Source organism: Pichia membranifaciens (genome assembly GCF_001661235.1).
Source record: "Pichia membranifaciens NRRL Y-2026 unplaced genomic scaffold PICMEscaffold_5, whole genome shotgun sequence".
Lineage (NCBI taxonomy): Eukaryota > Fungi > Ascomycota > Pichiomycetes > Pichiales > Pichiaceae > Pichia > Pichia membranifaciens.
The window spans coordinates 404,371-431,605 of record NW_017566986.1 but is presented as its reverse complement, the minus strand read 5'-3'; the positions used below and the strand labels follow the sequence as shown (position 1 = coordinate 431,605).

The 27,235-nt window shown below is 44.1% G+C and overlaps 12 protein-coding genes and 1 non-coding gene across 13 annotated transcripts; 7 read left to right on the top strand and 6 right to left on the bottom strand.

Annotated features, from left to right (window-relative positions):
* Positions 1-419: 419 nt before the first annotated feature.
* On the top strand, positions 420-1,460 carry PICMEDRAFT_17561 (hypothetical protein). Its single transcript, XM_019161646.1, has 2 exons — positions 420-459; positions 531-1,460. The coding sequence occupies exon 2, from the start codon at positions 560-562 to the stop codon at positions 1,343-1,345; it is 786 nt and encodes a 261-aa protein (XP_019016172.1). The 5' UTR covers positions 420-459; positions 531-559; the 3' UTR covers positions 1,346-1,460.
* A 622-nt stretch (positions 1,461-2,082) lies between these two features.
* PICMEDRAFT_73849 (hypothetical protein) lies at positions 2,083-4,581 on the top strand (the record flags this gene model as incomplete). Its single annotated transcript, XM_019164606.1, has 1 exon — positions 2,083-4,581. The coding sequence occupies one exon, from the start codon at positions 2,083-2,085 to the stop codon at positions 4,579-4,581; it is 2,499 nt and encodes an 832-aa protein (XP_019016171.1).
* A 171-nt stretch (positions 4,582-4,752) lies between these two features.
* Positions 4,753-6,527, top strand: PICMEDRAFT_17558 (hypothetical protein). Its single transcript, XM_019161645.1, has one exon. It carries the CDS (start codon positions 4,936-4,938, stop codon positions 6,040-6,042), a length of 1,107 nt encoding a protein of 368 aa, XP_019016170.1. The 5' UTR covers positions 4,753-4,935; the 3' UTR covers positions 6,043-6,527.
* Positions 6,138-11,387, bottom strand: PICMEDRAFT_17557 (hypothetical protein). Its single transcript, XM_019161644.1, has one exon. It carries the CDS (start codon positions 10,888-10,890, stop codon positions 6,271-6,273), a length of 4,620 nt encoding a protein of 1,539 aa, XP_019016169.1. The 5' UTR covers positions 10,891-11,387; the 3' UTR covers positions 6,138-6,270.
* Positions 10,980-11,700, top strand: PICMEDRAFT_165221 (hypothetical protein). The gene has a single exon (XM_019161240.1). The coding sequence runs from the start codon at positions 11,070-11,072 to the stop codon at positions 11,544-11,546; it is 477 nt and encodes a 158-aa protein (XP_019016168.1). The 5' UTR covers positions 10,980-11,069; the 3' UTR covers positions 11,547-11,700.
* Positions 11,701-11,866: 166 nt separating this feature from the next.
* Positions 11,867-17,250, top strand: PICMEDRAFT_17554 (hypothetical protein). Its single transcript, XM_019161642.1, has 2 exons — positions 11,867-11,947; positions 12,109-17,250. Exon 2 carries the CDS (start codon positions 12,164-12,166, stop codon positions 17,039-17,041), a length of 4,878 nt encoding a protein of 1,625 aa, XP_019016167.1. The 5' UTR covers positions 11,867-11,947; positions 12,109-12,163; the 3' UTR covers positions 17,042-17,250.
* A 42-nt stretch (positions 17,251-17,292) lies between these two features.
* On the bottom strand, positions 17,293-18,495 carry PICMEDRAFT_73845 (hypothetical protein; the record flags this gene model as incomplete). Its single annotated transcript, XM_019164605.1, has 1 exon — positions 17,293-18,495. One exon carries the CDS (start codon positions 18,493-18,495, stop codon positions 17,293-17,295), a length of 1,203 nt encoding a protein of 400 aa, XP_019016166.1.
* Positions 18,496-18,629: 134 nt separating this feature from the next.
* PICMEDRAFT_t109 lies at positions 18,630-18,711 on the bottom strand. Its single transcript has one exon. It is a non-coding gene; the product is annotated as a tRNA-Leu (tRNA).
* Positions 18,712-19,907: 1,196 nt separating this feature from the next.
* PICMEDRAFT_164565 (hypothetical protein) lies at positions 19,908-21,199 on the bottom strand. The gene is made up of 2 exons (XM_019161213.1): positions 21,038-21,199; positions 19,908-20,895 (listed from the first exon to the last, which is right to left on the bottom strand). The coding sequence occupies exons 1-2, from the start codon at positions 21,042-21,044 to the stop codon at positions 20,105-20,107; spliced, it is 798 nt and encodes a 265-aa protein (XP_019016165.1). The 5' UTR covers positions 21,045-21,199; the 3' UTR covers positions 19,908-20,104.
* Positions 20,865-21,423, top strand: PICMEDRAFT_17551 (hypothetical protein; the record flags this gene model as incomplete). The annotated part of the gene is made up of 1 exon (XM_019161641.1): positions 20,865-21,423. A coding segment is annotated over exon 1 (238 nt), but the record flags the coding sequence as incomplete, so codon positions are not given.
* On the bottom strand, positions 21,356-25,018 carry PICMEDRAFT_59881 (hypothetical protein; the record flags this gene model as incomplete). Its single annotated transcript, XM_019163397.1, has 1 exon — positions 21,356-25,018. The coding sequence occupies one exon, from the start codon at positions 25,016-25,018 to the stop codon at positions 21,356-21,358; it is 3,663 nt and encodes a 1,220-aa protein (XP_019016163.1).
* A 341-nt stretch (positions 25,019-25,359) lies between these two features.
* On the bottom strand, positions 25,360-25,938 carry PICMEDRAFT_25799 (hypothetical protein; the record flags this gene model as incomplete). Its single annotated transcript, XM_019162414.1, has 3 exons — positions 25,360-25,591; positions 25,655-25,749; positions 25,864-25,938. Coding segments are annotated over 3 exons (402 nt in total), but the record flags the coding sequence as incomplete, so codon positions are not given.
* A 383-nt stretch (positions 25,939-26,321) lies between these two features.
* PICMEDRAFT_164660 (hypothetical protein) lies at positions 26,322-27,233 on the top strand. Its single transcript, XM_019161220.1, has one exon. It carries the CDS (start codon positions 26,593-26,595, stop codon positions 27,028-27,030), a length of 438 nt encoding a protein of 145 aa, XP_019016161.1. The 5' UTR covers positions 26,322-26,592; the 3' UTR covers positions 27,031-27,233.
* Positions 27,234-27,235: the final 2 nt, after the last annotated feature.

Genomic DNA, 27,235 nt, shown 5'->3' with positions numbered 1-27,235 from the left:
TAACTTGTTTCCGGTCCGTCCGTTTTCTGTCGCCCCTCTCGGTCACGGCACCGGCGCCGCCCTCCGAGCGCCATTTAACGCCCCATCGCCAACGGCTCCCAACATTGAGCGTGGCGCAGGCCTGGCGTGCCGGCCAAGTCTGTGGCGCAGCAGCATCCCCGGGCCAAGTTCCCGATTGGGAAAAGTGCTGAGCCGTATTTGCAATGCTCAGCTTCAAACCTTATCATCCGTGGCCGTTTCCCCTTTATAAAGAGCATGGGTACCATTTTTTTGCCTTTAATCTGATGCAGTCTGTTCTTGAAGGCGTGAGGAATAGTCTACTCGTTTTGTGTACAAAGCAAGCGTGTAGAAGCAGATATACGATGGATTCCTACGCAGGTTTTTTCCTCCAGTACATTCCGGGGTTCTCCCTCATTGAAGGGGCAGTCCAGAACATCTTGATCAATGTCTTGAAAACAGGTATGTTTGTTGTGCAGTGTTGGTCCCCAGACGGCGGTAGATACTAACTGGAACGCTTCCTATTGATGCAGGGCCGGTCCCAAAACACATCTCGTTTGTGATGGACGGCAACCGTCGGTTTGCGAAAAACCACAGTCTTCCGCTAAAGGAGGGACACAGGTACGGTGCAGAGGCGTTGATGCGTGTGCTAGAATGCTGTTTCAGAGTCGGGGTGAAAAACGTCACCACCTACGCCTTCTCGATCGAGAACTTCAACAGAAAGGCCGAGGAGGTGGACACGATTTTCTCCTTGCTCAAGTACAAGCTTGCTTTGCTCTCCGGAGAAAACCAGATGTGTGACCTGCACGAAGTGCGGGTAAAGATCATCGGCAACAGGTCGTACTTGCCCGACGACGTGCTCCAGGACATCGAGCTGGTCGAGGAAAAGACCAAGCACCACACCAAGCATACCCTATACGTCGCGTTCCCGTACACGTCCAGAGACGATATGTGGTACGCCGTGGACCAGCTTGTGGACAAGGTGACCGAGGGCGAAATCAGCGTCGACGAGATCGACGAGACCTTGTACGAAAACAACTTCTACTACGAGGACACCTCTGAGAAGGTCGACATCCTCGTGAGAACCTCGGGCCACACCCGTTTGAGTGACTACATGCTCTGGCAGTGCCACCAGGACAGTGTCATCGAGTACCCAAACACCTTGTGGCCGAACTACAGGTTCTACAACACCTGGTGGACCATTTTCAGATGGAGCTACTACAAGACCTTGATGATCCAGGATGCAGAGGTCATGCAGTTGAAGAAGGTGTCTAGAGCAGAAGTCAACCGCAGGTACAAAGACGTTCCCAAAATTCACCCTCCCTTCGCATCTGTCAACAAGGCCTAGGCCCTCCACTGTGCACACTTCCCCGTCTTTGCTGTCCCAGTGCCGGGACCTTCTTCTTGCTCATCCTTACACTTCTCTTTGCTACCCAACCCCGCCCGGCATCTGCATCTACCGCATTTCTGAACCCTTTCAGGTTTGTAATTACACGAATATACTATCCCGTCTCCATCTCCGTAGAGAGTCTTTCCCTCTCCCCCCCCCCAGTAACCACCACTTACCTGCGCGCAGGCCCGATCGCCGCGACGCGAAAAGTCCCAGCAGTAACACGGACGCGGCTCCTTGTGGGTGCTTGCTCTTTTCAGTCCCGTTTGAGATTTACGTCTTCTGCAGAATGCCATTGTTGATCTTTTGCCCGAACCTGTGCCGTCCTCTCTAAAACACGAAGATGGCGGGTGGCTTCCCATCTTCGTGTCTTCCGTACAGCACTCCTTCGTCCTTTTTGGGAACTTGGTGCCTCTATTTTCGCTTTTTCCGATATTATCCCGTAGCTATTTCTCTCTCGTCTGAGGAGGAGCACACACAACAGATTGACGAGTCAGTGGCCTGTGTGCTTTGGTGTATCTTCCCTTGGTCACGGTGTTGGACAGCTCTTGCGTTGGCTTCGTTCGTCAGACAGATACTTGGTCTTGAGTATATCCCACTATTAGAGCCAGGGCTGTCGGTGTCACCTCCTTCTCGTCTACCACTGCTACTTGCGCTTCTTCACTACTAGCCGTCTTCACCTACACCAATCTCTAATGAGCTCATCAGACGGGCTAATGCCCCAGCCATACAACAAGAACGTCACTCTCAAAGTGCTCTACACGTTTGACGATCGGAATACTTTCCTGGCAAGATCGGTCAAGCCAGTGTCCGCTAAAATCATCACTTTGCCAAACCAACCTCCTCATAATGGTGCTCAGATAGGCTGTGTCGACCTCAAAAAATGTCTAGACTTGTTGAAATCTGTGTCGCCAGAATGGTTTCAGAAAGGAATGGACTACTCCATCTACTATAAGGATATAATAGAAACAGGTGAGCCCTACGTCGGTTCGGGGCTGTTAACCAAAATCACCAAAGACGTGAGATCAAACTTCATAATAACGGGACGAATGACCGCAAATTTTATCAACTTGTATCAGGGAAACGCTTCTGCTGACACGTTGGATATCAAACTGAGGCTTTGTCCAATAAATTCGCTCAATCGGAGTGATGACAGCGGTCGTACCAACAGCAACAGCGCCAACAATGGTAACACTCATCTTGATAGCATCGGCACAAACAAAAGGAAGCAAATGGACTGCTTTCCAATATACACAGAAAACAACAGTAGCAGCAGTCCATACCCGAACTTGGATGAGACCGTTGAGCAGAAACAACAGCACAATGCTTCTCAACCAAGGAAAAGGGCTAGAAAATCAAGCTCTTCGGCTAATCAAAAAATAAACAACAGCACAGCATCATCTAGGGGAAACCTACCCCAATTAGCTTCCCGCACACAGTCCCTGCCCTTTGTCACCGAAGATTCTCTTGCTCATAGGATCAGAATATCAGATATGATAGCTTCAAGGGTAGATGAAGAAGTGGATGCCAGAGGGGAGCCAATATCTTCACGTTTTTCAAACTTCCCCAAGAATAGCAAAGGCGATGAATATGCACAGCCAACAAGAGCAAGAAAGAGCAAGAGCTTTATCCAGTCCGTCGTTAAGATTGGCGACAATGCCGTCGGATCGAAGAATAAGAAAACTCCCCTAGCAACCGTAGGGGCTCTTCCTTCCAAGCGTTGTGTCAATTGTATGTCAACAACTACCCCTCCATACAAGTTCCATAAGGATGGAATCTTTCAGTTGGCAAACTCCGGTTACTTATGCACAGTTTGTAACTTCTACCAAACAAAAGGAAACACAAAATCATTGCGTGAAAGGGGGGAGCTGGGTGCAAGAGGCCTGCTGGATGACCCTTATTCAAAAGTAGCAACTGCCAAACGCACCAAGAAGAAGCGTGGAACGGCTTCGAATCCTAATTCTTCGAGCATTGACACATCAAGCTCACCTGTACTTTCTTCTCCAATGAATCTTCAGAATGGCTTCATTTCTAAGTCGAAGAAGCAGAATGCTGCTAACTCGGCGCTTTCTCAGCATAACGTCCATGAAACGATTCATGAAGTTGAAAATTTTAAGCATGAGGACTTGATGGCACTGCTCAAGCTCGAATCAACATTTGCTAACTATAAGAACATGACTCACCATGATGAAAACTTGCAACAGTTCCATCACCTGAATACACAACCACCAACTGAACTCGACCCCATTGAGGATATGTTTAGAGTTCCAGAGAGTAAGTATGCTATTTCTGGACTGCCTTCTTCCTCCTCTTCTTCGTTGAAAGGCCAATCCAAGAATAATACGCCAAACGAAAATGGTGAGGAGTACTACAGGGACTACGATAATGTGCCAATAGATGCTACAAAGCTCAATACCACGTTGATTCCAATGGACGACGACGACAAAGAAAATTATCCACCACCGGACATGCCGCCTCCTAATGTCCAAATCTACAGCTCCAACACTGCCAACGTCAACCAGCATGGCAACTCGACCAGCTTAGAGGGCGATGGGCACGTTGATGGCAACAAAGACGGCATGCACAGCTTGTTTGGAGCGAACGATATCTCTCCAAGCATCCAGCGGATAATTGAGTCTTTCTCGAACGAGCCAAGCTCTCCTACCAGGGCGTCGAACGCCGACTGGAACTACAACTTCTTCGAAGAGACATCCTCTCAGGGTGCAGGCACCAGCGGGAACCAGAACACGGAGTGTGATGATCCTGAGATTGACAGAATCCTAGCGCAACACGAGAAGTACGAGATCACTCCTAGAGATCCCGGCACAGCACAGTCTCAACAAAACGCAGATTCACCCAACGGCATGAGAACGACTCCTGGTAACACGGCATTCGAAATGCACATGTCGTCGACAGACAAGTCTATATTGAACCCCCGGAGCGTCAATCCTGGTGCTAGCAGCACGATGGCAGTCGATGGTAAAACCTCCGACTCCTCCAAAGAGCAGGACGATTCCGGATCGACAAAGAAAACCAGACTGATGATGCCAAGTTCCCCATTCTTCAACATGCATAACGAGGATCTAAGCAAAGATGACAAGACTCTCGACACCACCCAATCGCTGATCAACTGGGATACCAAGTCTTCTCCCGTGACAGAGCCCATGTCTTCCTCGTACGGTGGCAAACCCTAGCGCTGCCGAAACCGCTGGGCCCCCCTAACATAGTAAAATATAGCAACTACCCAGCTATGTAATGGCATATTAGCATGTTTAAAAATAATGTAATACACTAACGACCGTGACAAGCAAGTTCCTCGACAGCAGCCGTTCCAGCTCCTCATCGGTCCATCCCGCTCCCGCAAACCCGGAGGTGAGATAATTCGATAAGCGTTAGCGAAGGGGGGTACAAGACGGGAAGAAGGGTCCGGCCTTGAAAGACTGGCCACTGAAGAGGGAGACTGGAAGTTTGGATGTCGTCACTGTTTGTCCTTTTGTACACGCTGTACACTTGGTACACTTTGCGCAAGCCCCGCAGACAGACCAGACATGTTATCCTTCAGGACCACAGGCTACAACGGGTATTCCTGCAAATATTCGCCCTTCTACGATAACAAACTTGCAGTGGCTACTGCCGCAAACTACGGGTTGGTAGGAAACGGCAGACTCTACATATTGACGATAGGGAACGATGGGAGAATTTCCCAAGATACATACTTCGATACCCAGGACGGTTTGTTTGATGTTGCGTGGTCGGAGCTGCATGAAAACCAGATTCTTACATGTTCAGGAGACGGCTCGATTTCTCTGTTCGATATCACGTTACCCAAGTTCCCGATCAAAAGGTTCCATGAGCATCAGAGAGAAGTGTTTTCGGTCTACTGGAACATGGTGGATAAATCCATATTCTGCTCGTCGTCGTGGGACAGTACAATCAAGGTCTGGTCGCCTGTCAGAGACCAGTCACTTCTCACCTTGACCTCGAATAAAGACATGACAGCTCAAACGGAAAACATACCATCGGGCGACAAGCCTCCTTTATCGACAAAACCCGTAGCAGAAAACCCGGTGAATGATTGTGTGTATCAAGCTACATTTTCACCACACGATCCGTCCATAATAATATCGGTGAACTCTGCCTCACATTGTCAAGTCTGGGATACTAGAGCTCCGACCCCATTAACGCTGGATTTTATTTCTCACGCTGGCTTGGAGGTCCTCTCCTGTGATTACAACAAGTACAGACCAACGGTTATTGCAACAGCATCGGTGGACAAATCGATCAAAATATGGGACTTGAGGATGATCCCTGATCTACAACGTAACTTCCTTGCACAAAAGAACAGGGTTGGCCCTTCACCCATCAACAAGCTTATTGGGCATGATTTTGCAGTACGGAAAGTACAGTGGTCTCCTCACTCCTCAGACACTTTGCTTTCTTGCTCATACGATATGACATGTAAGGTGTGGAAGGATCAAACCGACGAAAACGCAAAGTATATGAGCAGACTGCGGATGAAACATGGCGAAGCCTTGGTCGGAAATTTTGACAGACACAGAGAGTTTGTGTTGGGTTGTGACTGGTCTCTTTGGGGAAGGGGATTTGTCGCAAGTACCGGATGGGATGAGATGCTTTATGTGTGGAAAGCACTGTAAGAAGCGACATTCTGGTTTGTTTTCAAGTTCAAATAATTTGATAGAAAAGACCGTACAACACTCCTCTTTTTGAAAGTCGCTGATTTATCGAGGAGTGCCCACAAAATTGTCATTAGTATCTAAACAATTAGCATTTGAGTAATCTACATGTGTACGAAACTTACAAAATACAATACAAAATTTATATTTCGTGGCCAAATCAACTCAGACACACGAAACAGTTTATAATCAGACCAGTTGTATATCGTTGTTTCGATTTTCTGAAAACCTTTCCACTTCGGTCATCAATCTCGTTACCCAAAGGTCTCTGTCTACTCGGGATCTGGCCAAAAAATTGATAGCCCTTCCCGTAACTCCAAGCCTGGAAGCCGATTTCAGTAATTCTCTAGTAGAAATCCTTTCATGCACATCTGTATCACCTACATTAAAAACCTCTTTTTCATACTCGTAATCCGTACTCGAATCAGAATCAGATTCCGCTTCTGTATCCGTTTCCGTTTCTGTTTCTGTTCTCGTTTCGGATTCAGAACTAGATCGGAATACACCAACTTCGTCATTACTGTTATCGGTACTTTCATCACTAGATTCACTGACAGTACCATAGTCATTGACTATTTGATTTTGCTCTGAGGACTTCTTCTTCTTCTTTTTCAACCTAGAAAAGCTCAACGTTTTGGGCTTCTTTTTCTTTCCTATATTCTTCGACTTTTTTGTTTTGGTGTTTGGATCAAAATCGGAAGCTTCTATCTCGGCGTCAGAAGTTAAGCGAGCAGAGTTGACCTCACTCTCAGCTGAACTTCTTTTAACATCTGTACTTAATCGTGTGCCTGTTTTTTCCTTGATGTTTTTCATCATGATCTTCTTGGAACCAAACCAGAGAGTGAAAGATCTCTCATATGCAGATTCACTACTTCTCCATCCGTCACCATAGACTCTCGGCAATCCGTCCTCTCCGGATGACAAACTAAAGAACACTTTCCCTTTACTATCAGTGCTCGATTTTCCTGTATTGGCAAAAACGTAACAGCTTGCTAGTGATATCGCAGCATAACGCCTGTAATAAGTTGTGTTTCGGGCAACTCCTGTTCTTTTGGACCTTTTGAAAATATCATACACCACAAGAACTCCAGGGCTTAACACAGCATAGAAAAGTTTAAACTGTTTACTCTTGAATTTCTTGCAATAAATGTATCCTTCCATAAGAACTGGCTTGTCTAAAACGTAAGATGATATACTATATAGCTGAGTATCGGTATAAGCTTTTGACATTTCCCATTTAGAACAACTAGCTTCATTTTCATTAGCAATCAACGATTCGTAATAATCATCGTTGTGCGTATTCATCAATGTTAAGTTCTTTTCTTTCAGTAACACATGGCGGATTAAGTCTTCTCTTTTTTTCAATGTCCAGTATTCACTTAATTTTCCTAAGTTTTTTGCCCATTCATTCCTTATCGTACGGGAAGAGACTTGAAATCTCATTATGGATCCATTTTCCATCACAAGCTCCAAACAGTTTTCAACATATTCATCATCTTCAACTGCTCCGATATTTCCCGAAAGTGTTTTAAACAAGGACTTGTTTGTAGCGGAAGATTGAAGCTGCTGAATCTTCCAGGTGGCACGACTAGCTGTCCTTACGACAAGGCTGATGTCTTGTTTTGGGACTAGTCTTATATCTTTCACTTTGCAAAGGTCCACAACAGCAGAAGCATTCGAGATCATACAAGCACGCCTTTCTGCTTCATACAAAGCATCAGCATCGTGAGATGCATATTCTTCTGGAGATATCCCCGGTTTCAACCATTGTATATGATGCATTGTCCTAGGGTAGGGTGTCTGCTGATAGGTTGTTGGGTCAAAAGAAGAGGCTTCCTCTAATCCTTTCAAGTTTAAAACATCACCTGCAGGAGAGATTAGTTTACGCTGAGGTTCAGCGGGGTATGGCAATACTGGAACAGCGTTATAAAAGTCTTGAAGAAAGAGCAAATTCTCAACTGTGAAAGCATAAAGAAGTTTGTAATATTGTCTTCCAATGCTGGATGTAAGCTTACCCCTCCGATTTGATAATTTAACCACAAACCCTTCAATGGGTAGGGGTTCAACTAATGAGCAGTCACCTAAAATATGAGACTCGTGTTGGAATTCTCTCAATTCAAGCTCATAAGAAGACGCAAATATATTCCATAAAATCTGTACAATTAGCTCACTTTCACCCAAGATCCATTCTAGACGATCATACTTTCTGAATGTTAATGCCAAATACGATTTGTCTGTTTTGAGTTTTTTTAGAAATTCTTTAGCTGTTGCATCAGTCGGTAACTTTCCGTATCTCTCAAGCTCGGAAACTTTTTTTTCTATGATTTCCAACATTTCTTCAAAACTTCTTATCTGGGGAAACTGATAGCCGTCTTTGCTGTACTTGATCATAACATAATCGGACATCACCGTGCGCTCTGCAAGGTAGGCCTTGTAAAAAGTTTTGGCGCCAGTTATGGTGAAAGAGATGTTAAGAGAAGGAATACTAATTAACATAGATTTTGCAGCATTATCTGCAACTTTGGAATTGAGAAGTTGTCTCAAAAAACTAAACCAAACAATCGCTGAAGAAGTTGAATGAGTCAACAGTGTGTAAATTATGGTGCAGCGTTTCTTTTCTTTTGTAATCCTGATGCTTTTATCCAAAAGATTGGCAAACTCGACATTAACATCGTGACGTGAAATAACTAAAGAAAAGTGACAATTTTTGTTCTTTCTCCCATGCGGAAACTGATCAAAGGATGGAGATTGATCACACACAGACTTGTTGGATACTTTACTCTTCAACTTTTTCAACTTTTTCTTACTCTCGTGCTTTTTCTTTGCATTCTTTATTTTACTAATAGTTGACCTTAAAGTTGAGTTTCCTGTGTCATCATTTACCACAGTGCCATTTTCTTCGTCAAACGAGTCCAGTTCTTGATCAATAGTATTCATGTTTCTTGTCGAACTTTTATCATCATTGTCGTAATACACCTCTTCGTTGGCATCGGCCTCTTTGTCGGAGTCAATGTCTTCCACACTTTTAGCCTCCTCGCCCTCCTCTGGTTCTGCATCTTCCATACGTTGCTTTTCTAGCTCTTCTTCATATATCTCTTTTCTCAACTTTTTCAAGTCATCCTTTTTGAAAATTTGGTTGCTTTTAAAGAACTGTATGATGGCCGGGTAGTCGTCATCGTTAGTTGCTCTAACGACTGTTATATATTCCCGCCAACGCTCCAAAATTCTTGTACTTTTTTGCAAGTTCGAATTCAATTTGAACTTCTCTATGGTAGAGACCATCACTAGCATTTTTTCCATCTTTATGATTTCCCCAGCTTGAAAATGTTGCAACAACTTTTTCATTTTTCTCTTATGTTCGAATTTATTTATTTCCCCAGTTAATCCTAGTTTAGCACCAATCGTTTTGGTTTTCAGTATGTTGTAACTTTCTGCAATTTCATCATCAATGTCTGTATAAGCTTCGTTCACGCTGTAAACATGGGTTTTAAACTGTGATTTCTCATCCCCATCATCTGTTTTATAATTGCTGCGACTATTCATGTAGGGGAAAGGTGTTTGTTTATCCAATGCCAATCTTTGTGATTGGAGGGTATACATGCTGGTGGCATTAGTCATTTTGATTGAAGCAGGAGTTTGGAAGGAAACAGACTTCCGTTCTTTGCTTTCAGGGACTGCGTGAGCTGGCAAGCTCATGAGGTCATCTTTTGATTCCGAGGGAGAATCTAAAGGTGTTTCTTCGGCAGTTACAAAAGAATCAGCATCACTGCTCTCTGAAGGTTCCTTTCCATTTCCGACGTTGTACGTTTTTTGCAACGACAGCATTGCGTTGTCTATTTCTTCCTTGAGGATCTCTTGCTTCTCCTCGTCAGGCTTCTTGAGAAAGAGTTGTAAGGATTGCGGGGCTTCAGAAGTTTGAGAAACAGACGATGATTCCGGACATGACGAACTATATTGACTTTCATCTGAGCCCTTGGCCTCATCGATTGGCGCAAAAGAGCTGTTTGCGGTTGAGACAGAGTCGTCTCCGAGCTCGGGAGAAGAAAGTTTTTCATCCAAAAGTAAGTGAAACTCCGAGTTCTTCCTTTGGATGGACTCTCTCGGTATGCTGAAAGAAACAACATCGGTGGGAGTTTTGGCGAGATTCACGGAATCCTCCTTGGCGGTACTGGAGCTGCCATTATCACTGTCTTTAGTGTCCGAGAAACTTGCACCTCGGGGCTTGTGAGCGGGAACATTAAGCAAGCAGTGAGAGCTCTGAGCAGGAGTATCGTACTGATGATACTCCAGCTTTGACAGTGTCTCTTTGTCCAGATTTTCGTTTGTTTTCAGATGCAGGTTCGGCACGTGGATCGTACTGTGCAAGAATTTCGCCTTTAATCGGGTCTTCAAGGAGGGGTGGACGGAATGGGCGTCGTTGTGGAAACCGCTGCCACCGCCATCTTCTGCCTCCGCCGCCTTGTCGCCGTCATTGTCGCCGTTTTTGTCGCCAAAGTCCGTGCTGCCTGCAGTAGCACTCGTGTCTGAGAAGTGGATGGCGTTTTCAAAGTGTTGAAGCGTGCTGTGCTCTGGGTGCTGGTTCCGCGAGGCCTTGATGCTGTCCAAACGGTTGAGCCTGGCAAGAAGAAGCGACTTCTTGTCCAAGATCCAGGCCGGCGGGATGTTTCCGATGAATATCACCGTGGATGTGTTGTATAGCTCCAGCGCATCGCAGTACTTGAGTCGAAACGCCGTGAACGAGTTCCTCGGGATCCGGATCTGCGTGTGCGCATGCGTATGCTTCGTCGCGTGCTCCGTGTCTCCCGTCATCTATGACTGTGGCCTTGCCTGGTGTGTGGGTCCTCTAACCGTGGACGTGTCGGGTGCACAGGGCGGGGAGAAGGCCTAGACAGGGGGATCTGGCGCTGGCTGTCGATCTATAGCTCTATCTGCTACAGCCCGCGTGTGTGTCTCTGCAAGCTCCGTCCCACCCTGTCCTTTCTAGTCAAATGGCTCGGCTCCTTGCCTTTCGTCCCTTTCAGCTGGCCACCCTGCTCCGGGCTGTCTGGCCGTCCACGAGATGGCCGAGCCTCATCTTTTTCTCTCCTCCCTCATTCCGGAGTACGCCACCGCTGCCAGCGATTGTTCTCACCTACTGTGCATTCATGTCGGCAGGCGCCGATTTTCGCTTTTTCTGGCCGATCGTCGGGGGCAACTTTTTTTCCCCTGCCGCATTCGGAAAGACCGGGGGGCAACACAGAAAAAAAGCTCAGCTCGGATCTCGGTTTTTATCTTCCGCTTTCCGTTTGCCGTTGGGCTGCGACACGTCTTGTCTGTCTAAATTCTGTTTTTCTCGGGTTTTCGCTTTTACCATTTTTGAATTTTTTAATTTTTTTGATTTTTGCGAGCTGCGGCTCCGTGAAAGGGCGGCCGGACAGTACAGTCAGTACAGCAGGGAAGGAGAGCCGTCTGGCGGCGGTGGTTGAACACGGATTGTCTGTTTGCTGAGTTTCTGCTGTCACTGCTTATATCCGGGTTTCGGGTTTCAGCAGGAGGGGGATTCTCATCTACACACACACAAACACTAGTTGGCTGTTGTCGTCTAGCTGAACTTTGCCTGGTCCGATTGTTGTTGCTGTTCCGTTGCTCCCGCTCTCACGTTGATCTGCTCCTCTGGCACATACCACACCCGGCAGAAATATTCGTGTTGATCTGAGGTGCACTGCATTTTGCTTCTCTATCTACTAACCAAGGACATCCGCCTTTGGCTGCCACATCATCGCAGCTCTGCATACTCACACAGGCAGCTGTCGGAGTATCCATCTACTGCACACGCCAAGAGATCGTGTGGACACACACGTATACCCCCTGATAATACGTAGCGGAAGTACGTGTTCTCTCTTTTTCTTCTGCTCACCCACTACAGCATTATTTTTTTTCGTCTCTTCTAGGCCGAAAAAGTGAAGGCTCGGATATCGGATTACTAACATCACCACCTCACTGCGTCTGTTCCGCAGATCAGCATTCCGGCACCCTGTCCTGGTACAGAAACTCCTGAACACAAAAGCTCGCACAAAGAATCAACAGGCCAAACCTACACACAATGTCCGGAAATGACAACGGCATGAATAGCCCTTTTGATGACAAATACGTCTTCCAGGACTCAGACGGGCCGTTGCCTTCCCCCTCGGTCGGCTACAGGTCGAACCTTAACAAAAGACACTTCTCCGGTTACTCAACGTCCTCGTCAAAGGCAGGCGACGACTTCGAAGATGCAAGCTCGATGGGCAAGACCCCGATGCTCCATCAGGATTCGTCATCCTTTGCTCCTTCGGCCTTTACTCAGGTGAACTTGAAATCCTCAAACATAGAAAACAGAGACCTGAAATTCGCCGAAGACGACGAAGGCGATGAAGGACTAGATGATTTAGGTGAATTGAGAGGCAATAAACCTGAACATTTGCAAAGAAATAAGACAACCTTCCAGAGACACAGATGGGGTACCCAGCGTAAAAAGGATGGTAGGCCCTTGCAAAGGAATAAAACGCTAAAGAGGGTTTTGGAAAGCTCCCTACCGCCTCAGTTTTTTCCCAAAACCGATAATGATGACGACGAACTCAAGTACGACAACACAAACAAAGATGAGAAGGATATTTCCCACATCAAAAGAGACGTTTACTGGAACATGCCTCTGCCCGCAACCAGTTTAGACGATGAAGGCAGGCCTCCGCAATACGCAAGAAATAAGATTAGAACCACAAAATATACGCCGTTGACTTTTGTGCCTAAGAATTTATACTATCAATTTGGTAATGTTGCCAACATTTATTTCTTAACCATGAATATTTTGGGTGCTTTCGAGATCTTTGGTGTTCCTAACCCTGCGCTTTCTGCCGTTCCCTTGATTGTCGTTGTTGCAATCACAGCCTTCAAAGATGCACTGGAGGACTCAAGAAGAACTGTATTGGACTTGGAGGTGAATAACCAGATAACTCATGTCTTGAAAGGCATGGACAATCCTAACTTTAATGGTGAAAATGTCAGTTTATGGAGAAAATTAAAAAAGGCAACCACAAGAATAATGCTGGCCATATTTAGAAGATTGAAAAACCAAAAAGCTATAGATCCATTGGCGGAGGACTCAGCATTTCCGAGAAAATCTTTGGACAGCATTGATTACAGAAGAAGTTTACAGCAACAAAGATATAATGACTCTTCAGCAATGCAAGAAAGTACCGATCTGAATCCTTTCAGTGATCCAATAACTCTTGAAAATAAGGATGCCGATGATGTCATTGTCAATACTCATGAAAATGAGATGCCACCTTTCGTCTCTGAATACAGTGATGATTATATTGCGCATCCAACTTTCAAAAAAGAGTACTGGAAAAACATTCATGTAGGTGATATTGTCAAAATCAAAAATAACGACTCGATCCCTGTTGATATTGTCATTCTTTCAACATCAGACTCTGATGGTGCTTGTTATGTAGAGACAAAAAATTTGGATGGTGAGACCAACTTGAAAGTTAAACAAGCGTTGAAGTGTTCCCATGGTGATTTGATTTCCGTTGATGATTTAGCAAAATGTAAGTTCTGGCTCGAAAGTGAAGGCCCAAAATCCAATTTATACAGTTACGAAGGAAACCTGAACTATTATGCAAATGGAGATGATGAGCGTGGAGAACTTTGCAATGAACCCGTCAATATCAATAATATGCTATTAAGAGGATGTTCGTTGAGAAACACAAAATGGGTTGTTGGAATGGTCGTTTTCACTGGTAACGACACGAAAATCATGCTCAATTCGGGTTTAACTCCAACGAAAAAGTCAAGAATTGCAAAAGAATTAAACTGGTCTGTCATTTTGAATTTCCTGCTTTTATTTGTTCTTTGTTTTGTTTCAGCTATTGTAAATGGTGTCTACTATGACTACAAGAACGTCTCGAGATCTTATTTTGAATACGGAAGTGTGGTTGGTTCTGCAGCTGTCAATGGTATTATTAGTTTTTTTGTGGCTATTATTTTATACCAATCTTTGGTTCCGATTTCCCTTTACATTTCGATTGAGATTATCAAAACTGCTCAAGCATATTTCATATACTCAGATGTCAAGATGTACTATGAAAAATTGGACTATCCTTGTGTTCCTAAAACATGGAATATATCTGATGACTTAGGTCAAATCGAGTATATTTTCAGTGACAAAACTGGTACCTTGACTCAAAATGTCATGGAATTCAAGAAGTGTACTATCAATGGTGTCAGTTACGGAAGAGCTTATACTGAGGCATATATGGAAATTAGAAGAAGACAAGGTATAAACGTGGATGAAGAAGTCGTCGTAGAGAAAAAGGGTATTGCATCCGATAAAATTGAAATGATCAAACAGCTAAAAGAAATCAATAAAGGTGCTATTTCCGATACCATCGATAAAGATTTGACCTTCATTTCTAAAAAGTTTTCTAAAGACTTGAGTGGTCAAAGTGGTGATACTCAAAAACAAGCAACGGAAAATTTCATGTTAGCATTGGCTCTCTGTCATAGTGTTTTAACAGAAAGATCTGAAAAAGACCCCACTAAATTTGAATTGAGAGCCCAATCTCCCGATGAAGCTGCTCTTGTTGCAACCGCAAGAGACGTTGGTTTCTCTTTTGTCAACCGTACAAAGAACGGTTTGATTTTGAATGTTCAGGGAGAAGAGAAGGAGTATCAAATTCTGAATATCCTGGAATTCAACTCAACGAGAAAGAGAATGAGTGCAATCATCAAATTACCTCCAGTGACTCCAGGTGGTGAGCCAAGAGCATTATTGATTTGTAAAGGTGCAGATTCTATCATTTACTCTCGGTTAAGTGATAAAAATGACAAAACTCTTCTTGAGAAAACCGCTATTCATTTGGAGCAATTTGCAACTGAAGGTTTAAGAACTTTATGTATTGCGCAAAAGCAACTGAACTGGGCGCAATATCAAGATTGGCAAAAACGTCACAAAGCTGCTTCCTCATCGTTACAAAACAGAGAAGATAAGATGGAAGAGGTTGCTTCATCGATCGAAAAAGACTTAATTTTGCTTGGTGGTACAGCAATTGAAGATAGACTACAAGATGGTGTCCCTGATTGTATTCAACTTCTAGCAAGAGCTGGTATCAAATTGTGGGTTCTTACTGGTGATAAGGTGGAAACCGCAATCAATATTGGGTTCTCATGCAATTTACTAGAAAACACCATGCAATTATTGGTTATCAAAACTTCTGGTGAAGATGTTGAAAAAATTGTTCCAGATGATTTAAAGGATACAGTCATGGATGATCCAGGAGAAATGATCAAATTTCTCATTGAGAAGTATCTCGAAGAGAATTTTGATATGCTTGGATCTGCCGAAGAGTTGGAAAGAGAAAAGAAAATTCACCAACCACCGAGAGGTAACTTTGGTGTTGTCATTGATGGTGATGCTTTGAAGTTGGCCTTAGGTGATTCTCTCAGAATCAAATTTTTGCTTCTTTGCAAGCAGTGTAAGGCTGTTCTATGCTGTAGAGTCTCACCGGCTCAAAAGGCATCCGTTGTTAAGTTGGTCAAGGAAACTTTGGATGTTATGACATTAGCCATTGGAGATGGTTCCAATGACGTTGCCATGATCCAGGCTGCCAATGTTGGTGTTGGTATTGCCGGTGAAGAAGGAACCCAAGCTGTTATGTCTTCCGATTACGCCGTTGGTCAATTCAGATATTTGGCTCGTTTGGTTCTTGTTCATGGTAGATGGTCTTACAAAAGATTGGCTGAAATGATTCCATGCTTTTTTTACAAAAATGTTATTTTCACATTGGCGTTATTTTGGTATGGTATTTATGATAATTTTGATGGTACATATTTGTTTGAATATACATACCTCATGTTCTACAACTTGGCGTTCACCTCACTCCCTGTCATTTTCTTGGGTATATTCGATCAAGATGTTGATGATTACATTTCTCTTTTAGTTCCACAATTGTACAGAACAGGTATCTTAAGAACTGAGTGGAATGTTGAAAAATTTTATTGGTACATGGTTGATGGTTTTTACCAATCTATCATATCGTTTTTCTATCCATATTTCATGTATTACAAAAATGGTATCGTTTCAAACATTGGTTTGCAGTTGGATCACAGATACTATTTTGGTGCATTGGTTGCATCAATTGCAATTGTCTCATGTAACTCTTATGTGATGATGAGACAATATAGATGGGATTGGCTATCATGTTTGATCAATTTTATTTCAAATATTATTCTTTTTGCTTGGACTGGTATATGGTCCTCATCTACAAATTCATCAGAATTTTACAAAGTGGCAGCACGTCTGTATGGCGCACCTTCATTCTGGGCATGTTTCTTCATTGGGTTTTTGATGTGTATGTTACCACGTTTTGCGTATGACTTTGCATGTTCTGTTCTATATCCAAAAGATATTGAGATCATTCGAGAATGCGTTGACAAGGGTGATTTCAAGCAGTATCCGAAAGATTACGATCCAACAGACCCTAATAGACCTGTCATTTCTAAATACTCCCAGTCTCACACTCTTGAAGCCCACATATCACCTGTTGACTTTCCTGCACCCGGTCCGTCTTACAGAGATTCGATTAACGGTACTGGTGGCAGCCGTGGAGGTACATTCAAGCGTATGTTTAGCGGGAAGCAAAACAAATTCTCACCTGCTATTCCTACGAATCCATCAGTTGAAAGTTTGGCAACAGAAGAAATTGAGATGGATTTTCACAAAGGTCATCGAAACGCAGATGGTTCAATGACAAGTCCAAGTTTCTCTGTGAAAAACAAGCAAAATATTGATGACAGTTTTGAACAGACAAAGAGAAAAATGGATCTGCGTGATGTGGATGACGTAGAGAATAGAGGCGTCAGTCTCGAGGGAATGAGAACCAGTATTGAGCTTCCAGAATTGACCAATGCCAGAAGTTTACTGAGTAACTTATCAAATTGAACGTTGAGGTTGAACATTTTCTGCTTGTCCACAAACAGGCATCACCAATTTAATTTTGGTTACGTTTCTCAAACTATTATTTTCTTGCCACTTCACTCAATGTGAAAATCCATGTATATTTATTTTCTTCTACAAATTTTTTTTTTCTTAATGATGTTTACTTACATGTATATTCCGTTTTACATTTTCCTTAATCTATATATTTATTCTGTAACAATTTCAAAAAAGTTGATTGTAATAAAACTTCAAATTCAAAACAACTTTTTGGGAAACAGTCTTTGGTGTAAATTTTTCCAAAAGCCCATATCGTAAACGTTGTTCATGTCATCCCAATTTTTTATCCTTCTCAAATGCCCTCCGGTATCATTGTTAAATGGTTTTCTGTCTTCTAACTTGATGAATTGGATCGTACCATTGGGTAACCTAGTATTCAAGATAAGAAAAACATTAGCATCTCCGTTTCTCGGAATGAATTCGTAAAGCATTTCATTTTGGACCAACAAGTTAATGTAGTCCCACTTTGCAGTTTCGTTCGTGGTAACTCCAAGATATACGGACCATAAAGTTTCTCCCAAAAAGAAGGATACGGCCGGAAAGAGGAACATGCATAGAAGAAGCAATATTCCTGATATCTCGTTAGCAAACGTAGTATTTTTAATCAATCTCCAGTACTTTAGCAACAATGGAGCTGCAGTTATAGTTTTGGGTATATCTTTGGAAATTTGGATTTCAAGCTTCAAACTGTAATATGAAAGATACCCACCGTATAGAAAAATGAAACAAGTTGAGAACAAAAATAACAGAAACCATCGGTAGGTGTAGTATGCCACATCATTATTTAACCAAATGCAATGGTGATCAAACATCAAGACACATTTGTCACAATTTGAGCAATGCTTGCTTCTGGCTGGTTTCACGAATTTGCAAGTGGAGCAATCCACCTTGAAAAATATTAGATCATCATACGGAAACTCAGATTGGATTTTACTAATGTTGACGTGTTCCTTATCAATTGACTCTAACATATAACCTGGGTCAGATAACACTGCAAGAAAGAACGAGCCATAGTTGAGAAGTATCGGTGGCAGTATAAAAATCCAGTACCTCAGAGTCCAGTTAACTTCAGAAGACAACTTTAGAATTTGAGGGTATGTATACTGGAAGAAAAAAGCAAGACATCGACTGAACACGGCTAGATAGAACACAGGTATGATCCAACCTGCAATCCAGCCTAATCTTCGTAGTGATTCATCTGACGATAGGTATCCGTTGAAAAATCTCTTATCGAGTGTGGTAAATTGGAGAGTAATTTTGTGTGCAACTCTATCAACAAGTAGTTGATTCAACTTATGCAGAATGGTTCCTCTATAATTGGGGAGATCTCCGAGCAAAACTATGAGTGCTATCGAAGAAAGGAGTAGAATTACACCCAGTATGAGGTAAAATGTGGACATTAGTGACTGTTTATAACTAATGGAATTAATAGCAATTGATTTGACACGACGGGATAGAACGTAGAGTTCTAGTGAAAAAAAAGATAGATAACCCATCACTTCCCATCATTGTGGCAATAAAAATAAAAAATAAATGACAGCTGTGGGGTTCGAACCCACGCCTCCGAAGAGACCAGGACCTTAACCTGACGCCTTAGACCACTCGGCCAAACTGCCTTTGTTGTGAAGGTGTAAAATTTGGGTACAATTTCAGGTTAAGTATCAATATAAACCCATAGCCTTCATTTGTAATGCTCATCTGTGAAAAACTTTCCTGTATCTTATTATTAAGCCTTTGTGCATTTGCACAAAAAGTAGTTTTAGAAATCGGCTCTTGCCGTAGCTGCACTCTAGGCGCTTGAGTTTAAAAAACGTTACGTAATCAATAGATCACGTGATTAATTATGAAATTTACTTGTTCCTCGACGAGGACACGAAGATTCGACATCAAAGTATGCGATACTCAGATGCCCACCCCATGGAGATGTAAAAAAGCTGGAGCTAAGTATGAATTCTGAAATCGACATCAAGCTAGACTCGAAAAAGAGTAAAGTTTTTTGTAGCGGAGGTTGTCGCAACAGGGCCAACCGCTTAGTTGTGCCTAAAACTTTGACATATCGACGTATAACTATTGAACATTTCTAGCTCTTTTCAATATGTTTTACTGCCACATCCTCTGCTAATTGATACCGTTACGGATGAGAACCAGCAAGTGGAGATCTCTCCAAAACGCAAGCAGCATATATGTGCTTACATAATCATTTTTCTTTTTTTTCTACAGAATGTAAGGGGTGTGCACTATATGGCTGTCACAGAAACTTTATCTTTCCTATTGATCTCAAAATTGTCGCCAGGCTTCTTTGCTTCTCACATTTACATATCGGCAAAATGTAGCATGCAACAGCCATGCAACTCTTACACCACAGCTCCTCATACGAGTAAGCGTTTGCCAGCCATCTTCCGACAAGGTCAACTCTCTTTAGTGAAACTAAATGTAAAGCCCCGAAAAAGTTTTAGTTTTAAGATATAGTCTCCATCTTTACGTAAGATTTCACTTTTTCCGACGCGTTGGCTGCCTAAATCGAGTAGGATCTGCGCCTTTGTCCTAATTCGGTAATTGTTAAACAAAAGACGTTGACGTGCTTTGTTGCCTGATATGAAGCATTTGGTGTCCATGAGGTTCGTTTAACCGTGTGATTGAACATGAGCATAAGGGAGGCTATACTTGATCCCAAAGATGGCACAGTAGTCAGACCTGGACTGTGGTCCTCTATATGGTCTGCAGTACGATGATTAAAAGTTCATGTATGTATGATTATAGAAAAAGATGAAGAGACTGAAGGTTTTTCTTTGAGTCTATAAGTCAAGTGGAAGCGATAAAGATAGTAAAAGTGGTAGTAACTGTAATTGTAACAAACAAAGATCTAGCTCAAAAAAACATCTGCAGCCTTCTGTAGAAGACGATATACGAATATCCAGGAAGAAACTTCAATAGGGGGAATAGTTTTAGGAAAGCAATAAGCAGCAAGGAGTATTAAAAAAAAGGGGAGTACAAGCAGGCCGACTCTGTTCACAAAATCACACACTTTCTGCTCTTCTTCGCCTTCTTCGGTGGAGCGGATCTTGCGTTCTGAGCGGCGAGTGCAGCTCTCTGCTGTTGTGGGTTTTTTTGCGGATTCTGCGGGTTCTGAGGCGTCCTTGAAGACTGTGTCGCACTGCCCGGAGCCGAGCTCTGGTTTTGTTTGTTGGAACTCAGTCCATTTTGTTTCGGCAAAGCCGAACTTCCTGCCGTACTTGGCAGTTGTTGCTGCTGAGGCTGTTGTTGCTGCTGGTGGTCCTCTGTGACTTGTTGCTGCTGGACCTCCTTTCTGATGATCTGTCTCACGACATCGACAAATGCGTCATCGACGTTCATTCGGTACATTGCGCTTGTTTCGTAAAATGGAACCTTGTTCCACTGCTTGGAAACGTCTATGCCATCCTCCGGCTCGAGTTCTCTTTCCTCGGCCAGATCGCATTTGTTACCAACCAATACCATTGGAATGTTGCTTGTCCCCTTGATCCGAATGATCTGTTCTCGGATTGACAACAGCTCCTGTAGTGACTTCTTGTCCGTGACAGAGTACACCAAGAGAAAGCCCTGTCCGTTCTTGATGTACAACTCCCGCATTGCAGTAAACTGTGCAACGCCGGCAGTGTCCAGTATCTCGAGGTTGCACGCACGTCCATCCACCTCTATTTCCTTGGAGTACGAATCTTCAATCGTCGGATCATACGTGTCAATGTATATCCCCTGCACAAACTGGACAGTCAAACATGACTTACCAACACCTCCAGCACCTAGCACAACTAATTTGTAGTCTGCAGTTAGAGGGAAAGAAGGGAGAAAAGAATTTTTCCTGTTAGTATCCTGTTCCAGAAGATAATTCGGGGTCAGAAAAGTATATCCCACTTTGGCTAGCCCCCTCCCATTGCCATGTCCACCAAGGACTCATCCACATACCTCTCATTTTTCTTGTACGATGCAATACACCCAGAACTGCCTAAACAAACCCCAGCCCACACTACGATCCATTTGTGCCAACGGGATCTGGCCAAGTAGTCCACTAACTTCCAGGCGGATCACCGTCCGCAGCCAGCCTGTCCAGGCTCGCTTGGCCCTCCTAGTCTTTTCGCAGACGAGAATTGTGTCCTCGGTACCTGGCAAAGGCGCATTCTATTGTTGCGCGGCAAAGAGTGTAGACGTCAAGGACGGGTTAATATAGTATAAAGAGTATAGATGGGTAGGGAGAAGAGAGGCCGATAAGCGGGGAGAACCAAACTACTGGGTCTTCTTCTCCTCGTCGGAGGTGGTGACGTTGCTGTCGTCGTCGTAGGCCCGGTCGGCGATGTCGGCAGCCTTGAAGTCCATGAAGAAGTACTTCAAGCTGATCTCGATGATCCACGCAATGAAGAAGTCCAAAATCATGGTAACAGTCAACTTGAACTTGAAGGCCGGAACCATAGGGACGAACTGCATGGCCTGGTTCAACTCGGGCATGAACTCGGTGGAGCCGGAGAGGCACAAAAAGGCGACACCCATGATACCATAGTACATCCCCTTGTTTTCGTGTATAGACTCTCTGAAAGGTCTGCCGATGTAGTTGACGGTGAAGGTACTCACCTGTTGGGAGAGCTGGATCAAAAACATCGCAGTGTTGAGCAAAGAAGGCGAGAACGTCTTGTCGAGGTCGATTTGCGGCTCACGTGGCTCCAAAATGTAAATCTCCTTGGTGATGTAAATCAACGCAGTCAGATGGACTGCAAACTGTCCCAAGATCGAGCCCATGATGTAGATGTTGAAGATACCAGGTTGTGGTCTTTCCTTCGACAACTTGTCAAGGGACTTACCTCTGGAAATCGACATGAAACAGACGGAGAGCAAAATACCGGAAACAGTAGCCTGTGCGTCACCGAACTTGATACCAGCCAAGTACAAGACGGACAAGGAGTATGCAGAGATTAAACAGTTCAAAGCCAATATCTTGTACATCTGGATGGTCGACACCAAGGCGCATCTACCCTGTCTGATGACGTTAACAACTGTGGTGACATTGGCCAACTTGGATGTGAAAGGCGCAGCAACAGAAGCGTCACCCAATTTCAACACTGGGGCCTCTTCTTCTTCTTGTGCCTCTTGCAAACTGGATAAGATATTACCAGCCATTTTCTCTGTATTTGAGCCTGGTTTAGCGTCAATAACAGAGGATTCAGCAGCAGCTTCTTCCGCCAGTTTTCTCATTTCATCAGTAACTTCGGTACCGTGTTGTTCGAGCGCTTTCAAATAATTTGGATTCAAAGGACTTGGTGGGTACAAGTGGGCAATTTGAACAGGAATCTTTGGTGGCGGTTGATTCCATTTCGACATCAACTCGCATTGCTTCTGATACATCTTTTGGTATGCTTCTATTTTCTTGTTTTCTTGAATTTGCTTCAAAGACTCTTCGGTACCGTTCAATAAGGCAATACCAACGTTTGCCTGCTTCAAGGCACCGACATCATTGGTACCATCACCACACATAAGGGTGTTGTAGCCGAGACCTTTGTAAGTGTTCAAAATGTATTCCTTTTGAGCTGGGGAGACTCTTGAATAAATCCAAGTGTATCTGATCAAAGTACTGATTTGTGGATGATCAATCAGCTCATTCAAAGCATAACCGGTGATACATAAATCGTTTTCCTTTAAAAATTTCATATCGAACGTAATATCGTTATTAACAGGGATAACTCTAGTTTCTTCGACATTTCTCCACTCAAGCGACGAATCACCAGAATGATTGCTTTCAGGCTTATCTAAAATCAAAGTGTCTTTGGTAACAATACCAACTTGACGGGCAACATGGCAAGCAGTCAAAGGATTATCACCGGTAATCATAACACATCTGTGGGAGGATTGGTTTAACATTTGAATGGTGTCAACAGCATCACTTTTCATTGGACAGTGGAAAACAATGAAGCCCGCAAAAATTAAGTCAGATTCAACAGATTTTCTTTCAACCTTGTCTAGGTTCTTTTCACTGTTCAAATATTTGTAAGCTAGAGCCAAAACTCTGGAACCGTTTCTGGTAAAGTATTTGTAGGTCTTTTCGTAGTTCGATGGAATGACGGATAATCTTTCGGAAATCGTTTCTGGGGCACCCTTACAACCGACCAAGACCTTGCCATCGATTCTAGAAATCACAGATGATCTCTTTAAAGACGACGAGAATTGGAATCTCTTTAAAGTCTTGATCTTTTTGTTGTGACCAATCATAGTGTTTTTTTCCTTTTCATCTAATTTCCAACCAGAGGCTTTAACAGTTTCTTTTTCCATTGGGTCTCCAACAACTTCACCATCATCCAATCTAACTAAGGCATGCACAGCACCTAACAAGTCAACAGTGATGGCTGGAACTTCTGGAGAATCATGCTTGGACAACTGGGACACATCATCATCTTTAAGACCGGCCAAGCCTTCGAAGACCAAATCTTCAGCAGTTAAAGTACCGGTTTTATCAAAACAACAGACATCAATTCTACCTGCAACCGGAATTCTGAACGGTTCGGTACAGAAAATGTAATGCTTAGCAAGAGCTGCCAAAGATTGGTTAACAGCCATTGTCAATTCCATTGGTAATTCAGGTGGAACAACAGAAGTCAAAACAATGATACAGTCGAGGATCAACTTGGATTGCTTTCTACCCATTTTGGTACCTTCGACCCAAACATATCTAGCGGCAACAATGGCAAAGATAAGCAAAAACAAGATGAAAAAGAATGCCTCCTTATTAGCAACAGACATTCTTTCGGAGGAGAAGATCATGACTCTAACCAAGGAACCTTGGGTGGTTTCAAAACCGGTCTTAGTAACAATAGCCAATGCACCGTTATCTGGCGCTAGAGGAACGACAGGCTTTTCTGGAACGGTGATTTGAAGACATGAGGTACCACCGTGCAACAGAGAGTTCTTGTCCAAACCATCCGGCTGGAACGTGGAGTCGTGTTCTCTGTTCTCAATGCTTTCTTTCAAAAGCGGAGTCGATTCACCAGACAACATTGCTTCGTTGACAATACAAGAACCTTGGAGCAACAGCATATCACAAGGAATGGACAAGTCTTCATGAGGGGTTCTGATGATAGAGACAATATCTCCCGGTAGCAGGTCTACTGTCTTTATTTCCTCCCATTGTTTGTCTCTGTAAACCCAGATGTCGTATGGCTTGATACCCATGCTCTGGAACTCCGTCATGGTGGACTTTCTCTGATAGACGGTGGAAGCCTCAAAGGAGAAGAGCATGATCAAAGAGAAGATCGAAAGGTACCACATTTCGTCCATCAACCACAAGGATATGGAGAACAACTGGAAAACGAAAAAAGGTGCAAGCATGTGCTCAACAAACAACTCAGTGAAGGTTGGAACAGGGATGTCAAAAAGATTAGAGCCGTAATGCTTTTGTAAGAATGGAACCTTATCGGAGGTCAAGCCTCTGACCGACTTGATCTCTGATATTTTCAAGTCCTTGTCGTCAACGAAATAGATGGGTGGGGAGAACTTCTTTGCCTTTGGGCTGTAGATGAACTTTCTCTTCTGGTACTTGAAGGAGATCTGGCCTGGGGCCCTTTCGATCTTCGAGATTTCACTCATACCATGCGAAGGCTTTGCCTTCATCAAAATGTGAGTGGCGGCATTGAGCGAGTCCACCTTGTTGTACTGGAATTTGACCTTGAGGCCCAAGTTCCATCTTGGCAGAAGCCAGATCAACGCATGTATCGATACCAGCAAAAGTGTGTAGATGAATGTCCACTCTCTGCCAACAAAATAGACGTCGTAGTACTTGCTGTAGACGTTGTAATAGAGCGGGTAGATTATTAGGAATGGAAACACGTACGGTTTCACCAATGTGGATTTCGGGAACAACAACTGGGAGTACTCCACAGTCTCGCTGTCAACAATCTCTTCTGCCATTGTCGCTAGTGTACAGAGGGTTTCGAGCTGTTTGTTGTCCAGATATCTGCTCCTATAATCTTTTCTTTCTCCAGCTAACGGCTCGTTCTCTTCTGGAAAAGCTATCAACGGCCACGTTGAAGGCGATTCTGCTTTTGCCTGCTCCCTCGCTCGCCTGCTAGAAAAAGACGGTAGTTGTCCAACACGGCTGACGAGGGACGTGTGTTACGTAATACGGGATTGCAAAGAGCTGTTGTACATGAAGAAGGAGTATTCACAGAGATATATAAAGGAAAGGACCGGCATCAATAGAGAGTGGCAGCTGACTGGTTTGCGTTAGAGCTGACCTGTGTGCGGGCGGCGTTAAAAGCGTTGATGATTTCCCGGGGCGACTTCCCGCGGAAGAGTTCTGCGATGATCTTGCAGGTTGTGTCGAGCAAAGGCCTGATGTTGAGGAAGTTGGACGCTAGGATGATCTTCTTCAGGGTCTCGGCGTCGACATCGAGGAACTCCCGCTCCCAGAGGTCGAGCACGGGGCGAGAGACGCGGGCCTGGTAGTCGTCCATGACGTTGTCCGGCCAGTTCCCGACCTCGCTGGGGCCGGGGTCAGACGCGTCCGAGAACGCGCCGCCCTGCTCTATCTCGTCCTTGTGCGACTCGTAGTAGTGCTTGCACCAGCGGAGGATCAGCTCCATGGTGTCGTAGCTGATGTTGTCAAGCGGGATCTCGATGCACTGGTCACGCGGGCTGTGCTGCTTGCCGCTCCTGCGGCCATCCGTGGTCTTCCCCTTGTCGCTGTCACTGCCACTGTCGTGATATTCGTCGTCGTCGTCGCTGTTGCTGCCGCTGCTGCTATCGTTGTCCACGAGGTTCCGGAGCAGGTTTCTCACGTACACAGACACCTCCACCACCCGTCGGTCCACGGTCAACGACCTTCCTTCAATAAGAAATCGCACCTGCTGCACCATGTCACTTTGACCACTCCTATTTTCTTGTGATTCCTCTTTTGCTGTCCCGGCTAGTCCGGACATCTTCCGGTCTTTGTGTTCCATGTCTATCTCCGTCCGTCTTTTCTCCTAGCAGAAGGGAAGGAGAAAAAAAATACAGCTGACGTAAGCATCACGTGATATACACGTGATATTGCATTGTGTGGCTGGAAAAGGCAATTGTGGCGGGGTGAGCTTATCGTATTTCCTAATCGGGACGATATATTTTTTCAAGTCTTCTGTCCAGGACTTTGAACCCCGAAGTTCCTTTCAACCCCAGGTATTGTGCTCTTCGTGTCGGATCCAGACGTTGCACGTCTATATATAATCGGTGAGGCTATGGCGGCGAAGGCAGACGGCTTAGAGAAATTCAGCATCGATGCACGGCTCGGAAGCTGTCGATGGAAAGAGGGGGTTTTTTTTGTAAAACTGTAGGATTGTTCAAACCCTAACGTTGCGTCCGTTTAAGCAGATATTTCCTTGTTGGTTACTGCTTCCGTTCTCTTTCTGCCTGGTTTTGGATTTTCACACGCTGTGCTATCCTTCCCACATCTGCTTCCACAATTGCTAATGTTCCTTGATGGATAGACTAGGTCACATGCTTCCATTATGGTCTTCAAAAATATATTTCAGACAGATATAGATGAAACCGAAAATAAAAACCTGAGTGACGAGGCGTCAGCCGCAAAGGCATCGGGGCATACCGGAGAAGGTCCGAACGCAGCATATAGATCTAACTCTGGCTTTGCGTTGGATGCGGGTGAAAAGGACGGCGAGGGATCTGACGACGCCGACGATGGGTATGGCAACGAGAAGGAGCGGGTGCATGAGAATTCTACAAGTGCTGAACGTGGATATCCGAATCTGAAATTGAAGAAGGAGAGCGTCTATTCAGAATTGGCCGAGACGGCTTCCCATAGTACTTTGCTGAGTGGCGGCAGTCTCACTGAGGAGGAACTAAAGATTTTGATTGAGGAAAAACGGCGAAAAAACCTTGAAGCATCGATCCGGTTCAGGCTGAAAAAAAAAACAAGGCAAACGATCTGATGAAGAAGATTCAAGCCGAAAATGAGAAGATTACAAACTTCAAAACTAAGCTGCACAAGCTCGAGATCGAAAACACGTGTTTGAGAAAGATGCTAGTCGGGAACTGGAACCCACAGACCGACAGCGAGCTGCTCCAGGATGAAGAGATGCTCAACTCTTCCGTGAGCGGCGAAATGACAAATATCGAGATCTTGCGCAACTTGAA

Coding starts and splice junctions, on each gene's coding strand:
- PICMEDRAFT_17561 (XM_019161646.1), top strand. CDS start 560: ATGGACGGCAACCGTCGGTTTGCGAAAAACCACAGTCTTCCGCTAAAG.
- PICMEDRAFT_17558 (XM_019161645.1), top strand. CDS start 4,936: ATGTTATCCTTCAGGACCACAGGCTACAACGGGTATTCCTGCAAATAT.
- PICMEDRAFT_17557 (XM_019161644.1), bottom strand. CDS start 10,890: ATGACGGGAGACACGGAGCACGCGACGAAGCATACGCATGCGCACACG.
- PICMEDRAFT_165221 (XM_019161240.1), top strand. CDS start 11,070: ATGGCTCGGCTCCTTGCCTTTCGTCCCTTTCAGCTGGCCACCCTGCTC.
- PICMEDRAFT_17554 (XM_019161642.1), top strand. CDS start 12,164: ATGTCCGGAAATGACAACGGCATGAATAGCCCTTTTGATGACAAATAC.
- PICMEDRAFT_164660 (XM_019161220.1), top strand. CDS start 26,593: ATGGTCTTCAAAAATATATTTCAGACAGATATAGATGAAACCGAAAAT.